The 12,236-nt window shown below is 46.7% G+C and overlaps 1 protein-coding gene across 2 annotated transcripts in view; it reads right to left on the bottom strand.

Annotated features, from left to right (window-relative positions):
- Positions 1 to 12,236, bottom strand: part of ITGB5 (integrin subunit beta 5) — a 112,672-nt gene that overhangs the window by 43,913 nt on the left and 56,523 nt on the right. For both annotated transcript variants that reach the window (XM_032869450.1, XM_032869449.1), the window contains exons 6-8: positions 4,968 to 5,129; positions 3,398 to 3,493; positions 1,526 to 1,615 (exon numbers count right to left, since the gene is read on the bottom strand). In XM_032869450.1, the coding sequence (XP_032725341.1) occupies positions 1,526 to 1,615; positions 3,398 to 3,493; positions 4,968 to 5,129 (348 nt within the window). The remainder of the gene's footprint in view (positions 1 to 1,525; positions 1,616 to 3,397; positions 3,494 to 4,967; positions 5,130 to 12,236) is intronic.

Here is a 12,236-nt window from a genome sequence, read left to right as displayed (position 1 = left end):
TCCTCACCGCCTTCCAGCTCACTGCCTTTCGGATGCTGAAGCTCCAGGAGACTAAGTGACAGCCCTGGAGTCCCCCAGTGGCAAGCACACAACCTCTGGCTCCTGGTCCAGCTGAGCAATATTTTGTAAGTCAGAACAGGACTGCATCAGTAGTCTGACAAAGTCAACACTGGAGAGGCAGAGCTCCAAATACTCACTTGTACATCATAACGGCTGGGAAGATGGTTTTTCTACCACACGTGTGATGCCATAGTGGATCCCGGGTTAGCCCATAAATGTCTATTTTACATAAGGTTAGGACTAATAGTGCTACTTCAACTGTATTTACTTTATGCATAACTTTGTTTTAACAGGAAGAGGCACTCAATTCCAGTTTGGGAATCAGCTGGCCCCATGAGGGGCTGGGTGGACCCTGGAAGCTATAACCCTCGTGGGTCTTCGCAGGGAGGGGAGAGCTGAGCGTCCAGACTTGCCTGCACAAGAAACTGGGCCTGCCATCTTCCTGAGAAAAGTAGGTCCGAGTCAAGTGCTTCCTGGGTCCACAGAACTGAGGGAAAGGAGGAAAGGAAGGAGAAAGGTCTGGGAATCCCGGAGACGGGCTTGGCATGGGGAAGGGACAACTGGAGCGCATCTGGCAGTGCTCCACTTCCACTCACAGGCAGCCAAGTCCGGGTGACGAGTTACAGAGCACAGAACTCACCAGGCCCTCTCAGCCTCCCTCTGAAAGGCCCTGATTACAACCAGACCTAAGTGGGCAGGCAAAGGGCCTCTGATTCTTATAGTCCATGACAGTCTGCAGCTCCCTGCAGAGCTCCAAGAGCTTGTGGAATGCTGACTGCCCTGCCCACTGGGAGGTGAGGTCAGCGGGCGTGCTTCTCTCTTCCTGCCAACATGCAGGCAGGATCACCTGGGCAACTGGGTGGATGCAGAGAACCTGTGCCCCCCTCAAGCATACGCTCCCATGGGCCCACGTTTTCATGAAGTCAGAACCCAGGCATGTCTGGGGGCCATTGGCCTGAGTCTGACTACGCCATTTACTGATTACTGGGTTCAATGTTTGTTGAGAATCAAGAGGGCAGAGGTGAGGGGAGAGGATGCAGCAAGTAGGATGGTCTTCTCCAGCCCAAACCTGAGTAAAGGAGGAAGGCGTCAAACTCAAGAGACTGGCCACAAAGGGATGTTTGGGGGCTCAGTCAGTTAAGCGTCTGCCTTGGCTCGGGGCATGGTCCCAGGGTCCTGGGATCGAGTCCCGCTTGGATTCCCTATTCAGCGGGCAGCCTGTTCTCCCTCTACCTGCCACTCGCCTGCTTTGCTCTCTCTCTCTCTCTTTCTGTGTCAAACAAATAAAATCTTAAAAAAAAAAAAAAGAGAGAGAGAGAGAGTGAGAGAGAGACAGGTAGGAGGAAGCAGAGCCACACACGCCAGCCTAATTCACAGCCCACCTACGTGCACGTCAGCTCCTGGAGCCTCAGTGGGACAGGGTGGGGTGGGGTGGGGTGGCCGTGGGGAAAAACTGATGACTTACATTGTATGCATTGATAATCAGTTGAATGATATTTTTGGAGTCTCCATGTAAAATCTCCACTGTCGTTCCAGGTATCAGGGCTGTGAAATTCTTGGAAAAAAAAAAGAAAAAGAAAAAGAAAGAAAGAAGAAATATAAGCCAATTTTGCCCTTCTATACCAACTGCTCTCCTGAGCTAGACCAGTAAGGAGCTCCCAGCACCACACTCTCTCACATCATAAACTGGAGAAGACGTCACAAGCAAGGTGAGAGGACCTGGCTCTGGGGCGCGCACATGTGGAAAACCAACCTCTGAAGGTCTGCATCAAAGGGCCTGGTAAGATCTGTTCCAGAAGCAGAATGTCCTGCTCCTCCCGGGAGACCTCTCCCCTCCCACCCGCAACAGACAACTCTCTGAAATTCCATCCTCCTCTATGGGCAACTTAGTCTTGATATCCTTGCCATCTTTCCTCAAGTCTACATAGATCTGTATTCCCAGGTTCAGCTCAAGGACGCCCTGGATGTGTTCAGCAGGAGCAAAGGGGGAGGCTCTTCCAAGAGTCTATGGCCTCTTTCCTGAATGGGGAACTGAGACGTGAGTGGTGGCTTCCCTGGGTATCTCTGGGTGAAATCCTGGGCACAGCAGGCAGCCTTGAAGTGGCTGCCTCTCCTCTTTCATTTGTCCTAACACCTGAGTAGGTCACATGTTAGACTGCCAGAGAGCTCCAGGAACTCCCACTGTCCTCAGCCTGTCTTGGGCCGCATGGGCCAACTCCCTGAGTAAGGTGTCCTTGGTTCCAAGCAAGAACGGCTTAGGCCATGGTGGACTGCTTCTGTCTTGAGGTATCTGGAAACATACCCAGTCTAGTCTGTGCAACTGATCCCTCTAGAGATGTTCCTTGTAAACAGACAGGTTTTGTCCTGCTATCTTCCTCTGCACAAATAAGGAAAACAATCCTCATTCCTTGTTTTCATCTTGTGAAACTGATTCAGACTACAAGAAGAGAAAGAACTCAAGCAGATGCAAGTGGCATTTGATCAGTGATAATCTCAGGCAGAAGCAAGAGAAGACCACAGACAGAGGTTCTTCTGTGGATAGTTAAGAACTGTCTGGAGAGGGGATGGGGGCTCGCTGGTCCGAGGGGCGGGCAGGGCTGGGGAAGGATTGCTGATTCAGTTCTCTTAACTTTTCAAGCCAAAGAAGTCAGAGAGGAGCTGGGCTTTACGTCTCTCTTACACACACTCTCCCTGAGCAACTGGGAGACTTCTAGTTCAAAATGTGACTTGCCTAGATTGTGAGAAAGAACGCATTCACAAGGGGAGCTTACAACGACGGTCTAGAGGGTGACCCGGGAAAAGTCTCATAGAGTCAATACATACAGAGACTCCTCTATTCATTCAAGACATCTGTTGCTTTCTTTGGGAATTCCTGTCTCAGACTAAGCCCCTGGTCTGCCCTACTCTGCGAAGAAGGCATAAAACCCCGAATACTGGAGTTAGTAATGTAGCTGTTCCACTGCCTGGGTTTTCTTTCCGTACATTTTTATTTTATATTGTCCTTTCCTATTACACTGAATATCCATTTCATCACCTGAAAAATGGGAGCTTATACTATTTCTAAAGTTTTTCTCAGGATCAAACTAGATACTGTGTTTATATTGCTTGTAAAGGCATGCACATCTAGGGGAATGCTAATAGATTCTTCAATACTGTTATTTTCCACTAGATCAAGACAGGGCTATATTCCAGCCCTCCTGTAGATCTCCTCCCACACAGAGCAAGGCTGTTAACACTCCTCACCCCACCGCCCCACATTCTAATCGCCCGTTCACCTTGGGATCATCATGGGCCCTGGAATCAGGCCATGAGCCTCCCTCACTCCCTCTAGGCATACCTTGTAGAGCATATAATGGCTTTTTGTCACCGCAAAGATGAGGTTGATATTGTTCTCTGCTAACTTCTCTCCAAGCAAGGCAAGGGATGGATAGTCCTAGAGCCAAGGCAAAAAAAGGTCAAGGCTGTAACGTTTCCAACAGGATGAGACAGTGGCCCCCAGCTCCAGAATGCACTCGGGAATTCATCACTTGCTGGGAAAAGCAGCTTCCCCTGGCCACCCTTAATAACCAAGCCCCAGTTGCAAGCTTCAGACTGGGGAAATATGCCAAGATCTCAGGAAAGGACCCTACGGCACCCCCAAACTAGATGCATTGCCCCATCCCTCCTAAGCCAGAATGGAGACGTGACCGAGGAGGAGAGTCCCACACCTGATGTGTGTCTCCCTCTATCCTTCCAGCAGGGATGGGACAGAGAGGACAGCCCCCCTCCCCCCCAGAGTCCAGCCACCACACCCTACCATCTACCATCAGCTCCTGTTATCTTCCCTCTCTTCCTGAAGAGCCCTCCTCCCTATCTCCCTGCCCTCTTTTCCTTCTCTTAAGCCCAGCAGCTGGGCCTGCTGATGTCTGTTACAGGTCCTGCTCACAACTCTGAATAGGCAGAAGAGGCTGCTGACCTCTGGACCAAAAGTTGGCCTGTGGTGGGGGAGGGGAGCCAGGGAGGAGGGGAGGGTGGGGGCTGAGAGGCAGTCCCAAAGGATTTTAATGTCCTGAAGGATTTTAAGGGCTAACGATGGGTACAGAGGTCCTCACCAACTCTACAGTTACCAAGTTTTATAATTATGAGTCCTTTTTCCAGACTTCATTATTCTTGGATAATATGTGAGGCTTGAAACTGGAGAAAATGGGTTTGCCCAGCAAAAAAAGTTATAAAATATTTCTCTCTAGCCAGACACCAGAATGGATTTGGGAAGGAAAGGGTATAGTGTTTTTTGTTTTGTTTTGTTTTTTTGTTTTACTGCACAGTAAGTATGACAAAATCTTGCTAATTGTTGTATCTGGGAAACAGGTATATAGGAATTCATTTCACTGGTCTACCTACTATTATATATGTTTGAAATTTTGCATAAACTGTTTTAGATGACATGGTCATAGTCACAGACTATGGACAGTGGGAGGTCCTTGAGGCCTCTTATTCTGTGCACACCTCTGCAGCCATACTCCTGACCCGACAGAACTCTGTGCCTCAAGACGCTCATTTCTAGAAGTCACAAAGTTTTACCTTCACTTGTTTTGCCCTATAGCTTCTGTCCCAGTTTTGATCTCTACAGGAGCACAGTCCCTGCCCTCCTGTAAGGTCACCTCCATCCTCTGGGATCTATCCTGTCTGCCCCGGTCACCTCTTCCTTAACTAGCTTGCATTTAAGTGCACACTGGCGGGAAGATGAAGCAGCTACAGAAATCTGTGAACGTTCTAAGTTAATGAGGAGTTCTGGAAGCCCAGCTGGGGGAGGTGGCACAGAAACCCAACTTCCAGAACAGATTGGAAAGCCCGTGAGTAGAGGGCCAGGTGAGCGCTTGGCCCATGGATAGGAGCATGGGAGCGGGGCTGGGGTCGCTGGCCCTCACCATCTGATTGGACACAGTGTACTCGTTGGCCTCATTCAGGTGGCACTGGCCATCATGCGGCTGCACCAGGCCCCCCAGTTTTCCGTCCAGCGCAATGTGGGGCACGTCGTCCGTAGTGAACACCAGCAAATGTAGAGCATCCTTTCGCCAGCCAATCTTCTCCTGAGGACAGAACTTTGATGAGTGCCAAGCATTTCTGACTGCTGCCCAAGCCTGCCCCAGGACACTGGACAGGGCACAAGTCCATTGCCCAGGGTCATGGACTGAATCAGAGGCATTTCCCTACACAGCTGGGGGAACACTCATAGAAACCAGAGGAAGGATTCCACAGAGCTAAGAAGAGACACAGCTGGGACTGAGGAAGCCTAAGTGCACAGAGACAGATCTCCACAGCTGGGCCCATACTGGCCCATGTGCCTGGAACCTCCCTCCCGACCATTCTATCTTCCCTGCTCCTTTCAGTTACACCTGAGGGCTACCCTTCTTGATGCTGCCCCTTTTAGCCTCCTTCCCCAGAAAAGCCTTTAGTCCACCTCAACACAACCCCCACAAAGCACTCAGGCTGGCTGGCCTTATCTTAAGAAGACTGATAAGGAACACTTCGGTCCTCCAGCGAGACACAAACTGCTCAGAATGGAGTGTTCCAGTGATTAATGGATCTGTCTTTGGAGGATTTGGTAAAATCTGCCCTCTAGTCTGGTAGGTGTAAACCACTCTAACTGAGCTACTTTAGTGTTTAAGGTCAATCAGATTAGCTCTGTCCTCCCTTCTCTGCTTCCTGCATCCACTCCAGTCAGAAGCATGGCTGAACACCTGTAAGGGAAAGACTCTATTTCTCAGATTGAGACACTGTGGCTCCGATGTGACACAAAATAGTGAAAGGGCATCCCGAATACCACTCTATAACACATGAAGTATTAAACATTCTGAGCGTTATCTACCCATGCACACTTGACAGGAAAGCCAAAGCCTGGGTTCACAGACTTCATGAGTCAACGGCTGTTGTCCTTCAGAGAGATGGGGAATTGAGGGCATCACCGTCTTTCTTATTACCATACTGATGGATTTAACAGCCTTAAAGAGCTGTAACATTTTCTCACTTGCTCCAAAAGCAGCATGGAAAAAAAAAAAACAAAATATCAGACTAACGAGAGGGAGAAAAAGAGGTTGAAGAGAAGCCAATGAGGACTGAGAGCAGGATGCCTCCTATGAGAAGGAACTTATCTTTTGGGGAGTCAGTCTCCTCAACTCTCCACATTCATCCAACATATAACTGCTGATCTCCTACTATGTGTCAGGCCCTATGGAACAGGGTCCACAAAACAGCTTATTCCAGATCCCAAAGAGCTTACAGGCAAATGGAAACACAACTCCAACACATCACGACGAGGATGCTAATGAAGGTACATACAATGTCAATGGAAATGGGAAAGGGGGAAGACGGAAGCCTCCCCAGGATACGTGAAACGTAAGCTGAGCTGGAAGGATACAGAGGGCTCTTCAAGGAAGCTGGAAGAAGAAATGAAGGAGGAGGCAGAAGAGGGGGGTTTGTGTTCTAGGCACTAGCAAAGACACAAAGGGAGGGCAACCACATTTTGGGGACCTAGAACAAGAAACCTAGGTCTCTGACAGCAATGAAATCTAAGCCATGACAAAACTAATCTGTGGTGTTAGAAGTCAAGACAGTGGTTCCCCTTGGAGGCACAACCAGGGGGCGTTAATAACTGACAAAAGTCACAAGGAGGCTTCTGGGTTGCTGGTGATATTCTGTTTAATGACCTGGTACCTGGTATTTCCACCTTGTGAAAATTTACAGCGATGCACTCTTATGTTGTCTTCTTCACATAATATTAGACTTTGATAAAGAGTTTAAAACCGTGAGGGGCATATGGGTGGCTCAGTCAGTTAAGCATTTGTGTTCAGCTCAGGTCATGATCCCAGGGTCCTGGGATCAAGTCCCATGTCAGGCTTCCTACTCAGTGGGGAGTTTGTTTCTCCCTCCTCCTCTGTCCTTCCCTACTACTCGTGCTCTCTCTCTCTCTTTAAAATAAATAAATAAAATACATGAAAAAAAAATTTTAAACTGTGAAATACATAAAGCAGCACATTATAAGCCATGGAGTGTGGGAGGGCAGGATGCTCAGGAGACAAAGCATAATCAAGAGAGCATAGGGGCACCTAGATGGCTCAGTCAAACATCTGACTCTTGGTTTGAGCTCAGGTCACGATCTCGGGCTTGTGAGATGGAGCCTGGTGCTGGGCTCTGTGCAGGGCGTGGAGCCTGCTTAAGATCCTCGCCCTCAGGGCGCCTGGGTGGCTCAGTGGGTTAAAGCCTCTGCCTTCGGCTCGGGTCCTGATCCCAGAGTTCTGGGATCGAGCCCCGCATCGGGCTCTCTGCTTAGCAGGGAGCCTGCTTCCCCTCCTCTCTCTCTCTGTGTGCTTGTGATCTCTGTCTGTCAAATAAATAAACAAAATCTTAAAAAAATAATAAAATTTAAAAAAAAAATAAAAAAAGATTCTTGCTCTCCCTCTGATCTCCCCTCCAAAAAAGGACGGGGTAGGGGGCGGAATGTAAACCAACAGCACTTTTTGCAGGAAAAATGTGGATCTGCTATCCACAAGGATACAACAATGTGCTAACCACCCTGACAAGAAAGTAGAACAACCTCTAATCTGACATAGTGTATTAAGAACCTTAGAAAAATATCAGAGACCTAAAAAAATGTACAGAGTTAGTTTCCATGGATCAGAAGTATGTTACTGAGATGTCATCTCTTCCCAGATTGACCTATAAACTTGGCACAATCCCAATCAAAAGCCACAAAGTTTAAAGTTTTTAATTTAATTTAAATTAAAATTAAGTTTAATCTAAAATTCATATGGAAAGGCAAATCACGGATACTAGCCACATAATTTTCTAAAAACAACAAAATTGAGGGACTCATTATCTAAGGTCAAGGCTTATTACAAAGCATCAGTAATTAAGACAGCCAATAAACATCGATGGTGGAGCATGACAGAGATAAACAGACTCACACAGAGATGGTCAATTCAACAGAAGGTACTGGAACAATTAGACATCCATATGGACAAAAATGAAGCTCAACCCATACCTCTCACTAAAGAGATTAAAAAACTAACTAGACTTAAGATTCTGAAGGAAAAGGAAAAAACCTTTGTGACTTTCCTATGGGAAGAGATTTCTTAGATAAGATGATTCACAGGATAAAAATTGACGAACTGGACTTCATCAAAATTAAAAACATCTGCTCTTTGAAAGACACCATTAAGAAAATAAAGTGAGAAGGTGTGGACTGGGAGAAAACATTTGCAAAGAAATAAAAATCTGATAAAGAGCCTGTTTGCAGAACACCTGAAGAACTCTCATAAGATCAATACGAAAACAGACAACTGAACTTCAAAAGACAGAGACTTGAACAGACATTTCAGCAAAGAAGGGAGATGGATGGAAATAAGCACATGAAAGGGTCCTCAACATCATTAGGCATGAAGGAACTGCACATTAAAACCACAATAAGAATGCACTAGATAGCTACTCCAATAGCTACCACACCACCCCTGATAATACCAAGTGCTGGAAGGGATATGGTATAACTAGAACTCTCGAAATCATTAGTGAGAATACAAACATTCCAGCAACTTTGGAAACAGCTTGGCAGATTCTTACAAAGTTACACATACACTTACCATCAACCCAGCGATCCCCCTCTTTGGTATTTACCCAAAGGAAATGAAAAATTATGCTCACATGAAGATTTCTATGTAAATGTATTTTTCTAAGATTTTGTTTTTAAGGAATCTCTACATCCAACGTGGGGCTTGAACTCACAACCCCAAGATCAAGAGTCGGAAAGAGCCAATCAGGCACCCCTCTGTGCAAATATTTATAGGAGCTATTCAAAATCATCAAAAAGTCGAGACACCAAGTGGTGAACAGAGAGACACAATGTTGTACATCTGTACAATGGGAGACTGTGCTGCACCAAAAGGAACAAACGCCACACACACACACACACACACACACACACACACACACGACCTGGACAAATCTCCGAAGCATTATGTTAAGTGAAAAACACCAGAATCCAAAGGCCACGTGTTAACTCCATTCATATGACACTAGGGAAACGACAAAAACATAGGGACAGAAACAAACTGGTAGTTGCCAAAGGCTGAGGGTAAAGGGAGGGGCCGGCAACAAAGGGATGCTAGGGAACTTTCTGGGGGAGGAAAATAACCCCGATCTTCACTGTGGGCGGCTGGAAGACTTGAGCCCAAAAGGGTGAATTTTACTCTATGTAAATTATCCCCCCATTAATGTGACTTAAAACAAACACTCTTCAAGAAGTATACATCTTTTGGGCGCCTGGGTGGCTCAGTGGGTTAAGCCGCTGCCTTCGGCTCAGGTCATGATCTCAGGTTCCTGGGATCAAGCCCCGCATCGGGCTCTCTGCTCAGCGGGGAGCCTGCTTCCCTCTCTCTCTCTCTGCCTGCCTCTCTGCCTACTTGTGATCTCTCTCTCTCTCTCTCTGTGTCAAATAAATAAATAAATAAATCTTAAAAAAAAAAAAAAAGTATACATGTTTTGACTCGATGAGTCTCCTCCAAGGGACTCGGTCTGCAAGAAGTTTCCCAAAGTACGCACAGCAGTGTTTTCACCAGTAGTGACACACAGGGGAAGCCGTGAATACCCTTATTCAGGAATGGTTAAGTAAACGAAGAGATCTCTTCTCTGGCCATTAGAAATTATGTCCATAAAAAGTATGAAATTTTGGGTAAACGTGTGTGATATTAAGTGGAAAACAACATACAGCATACTATGATGACAGCACGACTGCAAACCATGAGAAACGAGCCGGACTTTCTCGAAAAAAGAGAGTCAGAGCAGTTGAAACGACATCCACCATAATGTGGTAGGGGGTCGGATGACAGGCAGCATGTTTTACTTTTTTCCATTGTGCGCCCAACTGTCTTTCCGAAGCAAGTACCACTTTCCCAAGACTGGGCTGTGAACACTGCTCTTGTTCAGCCACGTCTGCCTTCTCTTCGGCACCAGCGTCCCTGGGGGCTTGTAGGGACCTAAAGGAGGCTGGCAGCAAGGGCACAGAACAGTGTGGAACCTGGGTGCCCCGAGATAGGCATTTCCATTTTGCTATCACCCCTAATTACCTGTGCAGCTTTGACCAGATTACTTAATGCCTCAAGAGCTTTTCTTCTTGCTGGTAAAACCAGGAATAATATTAAACATTTATTGATCACCTCCACTCTTCCACTTAATCTTCACCGCAGCCCTTATGATGCAGGGAATACACCGCTGTCGTGAAGACGGGGAAAGCGGTGTCCGGAGACGTTAAGTCACTAGCCCAAGGTCACTGAACGAGTAGGAACCAGAGAAGCCCCATTCAGGGGATCTCTTACTTACTCACAAAGCTGGACTGGCCAATCACATAGAGAGAGAGGATGGGATAGGGTGTGTGTGTGTGAGAGAGAGAGAGAGAGAGAGAGAGAGAAATGAAAGAATTCATTAAAATACTTAGTAGTCTCCAGGCACCTGGGTGGCTCAGTGGGTTAAAGCCTCTCCTTTTGGCTCAGGTCATGACCTCTGGGTCCTGGGATCAAGCCCTGCATTGGGCTCTCTGCTCGGCAGGAAGCCTGCTTCCCCCTCTCTATCTGCCTGCCTCTCTGCCTACTTGTGATCTCTGCCTGTCAAAATAAATAAAATATTAAAATACTTACTAGTCTCTCAACTACTGGCTGCCAAGTCCAAGATAAATGTTTGTTAAATTGAAAGGTTACATCTGAAACAGAAATAGCTCTATAAACAAAGAATGGCGCGACCTAATAATAATAATTCTGTCTTCCCTGAACTGGACTCTTATTACATAAGTGACGTTAACAAACTTGGCCCAGAGGCTGGGCTGCAAAGAATGAGTCTGGTCGTGCTTATTCATTTGCCCAGGCTTTTGGGCTCCGATTTTGTAAGCAGGGACTCCACAGAGAATTCACATTAGAAATAATTTTCCTACAGTCCGCCTGGACTATTTGGAAGGCTTAAGTTCTGTCTGCCATGTCTGGGGCAGAAAGCAACCATGGGACAGCAGATTGCTTTTTTTCAAGAAAGGACAGCTGCAGGATGGAGTGTGGCGTGGGAGAGAGAGTACGCAAGCTTTTGAGCAGATGAGGCTGAGATCAAATCTGCTTTGCTCTGAGATGCCTCTCTCGACCTTGGTTTCTTCATCTGCAACAAAAATGGAGGGAATCCTATTTTGCAAGGCTGAAGCTGGGTGTAGACATAATGTATTACAAAGCCCTCAGCACATAAAAGAGGGGCTACACAAAGAGCCTGAGGTTATTACTTGAAGACTGGTACTAATTTCTGCGTTTTCTCCCTTGGCCTTACACTGCTGGATGTGGGAGGCTCCGCTATGGTCACAGGGGCGACGAAGGACGGCACACAGAGAAGCTGAAAAAGGCCTTGAGTTAAAACCTCAAACCTCAGTGAGATTCTACCGCACACCTAAAAGAATCGCTGAACCAAAAAAGACCGACCACATCAAATACGGAGGGGGATGTGGAGTCACACGCTGCCACAAGCCACATAAGATGATACGTGTGCTTTGGAAAACAGTCTGGCAGTTTCTTAAAAGGTTCAACACCCACCAGATGACCCAGCAAGTCCACTCCCAGCTACAGAAACAAAAGAAACAAAGGCGAACATCACGCAAAGACTTGAATGCACACATTCAGAGCAGCTCTGTTTGCAATAGGCCAAAACGACCAGATACCGCAAACCACCCAAACACCCAGCCACACACGGACAGATAAACAAGTCGTGGTCCGTCCATGCAATGGAATTCTATTAACAAAGGAAGGATGGAGACACTCGACAGCACAGGTAAGTCTCAAAATCACTAAGCTCAGTGAAAGAAACCAGGCCAAAAAAGTATGTATGCCGAATATAGAAAATTTTACCAAATGCAAACTTAGGTACCGAGACAGCAAGCTAATTAGGGGCTGCCTGGGGTGAGGAGGAGGAGGAGGGAGAAATGACAAAGGAGAAACAATGCTCCCTGGGGAGAGAAGGATATGTTCGTTATCTTGATTATGGGCTGTGTGTGTGTATCTCACAGCTGGTGTGGAAACGTGTCAAATTTCTTAAATTGTACACTTTCAATATGTCTAGTTTGTTATACATCCATTTTATATATATATATATATATATATATATATATATATATATATATATAT

Source organism: Lontra canadensis, unplaced genomic scaffold (genome assembly GCF_010015895.1).
Source record: "Lontra canadensis isolate GAN:19392208 unplaced genomic scaffold, GSC_riverotter_1.0 scaffold38, whole genome shotgun sequence".
Taxonomy (NCBI): Eukaryota; Metazoa; Chordata; class Mammalia; order Carnivora; family Mustelidae; genus Lontra; species Lontra canadensis.
The sequence above is the reverse complement of the archived record's forward strand: the minus strand, read 5'-3'. Positions and strand labels throughout refer to the sequence as shown.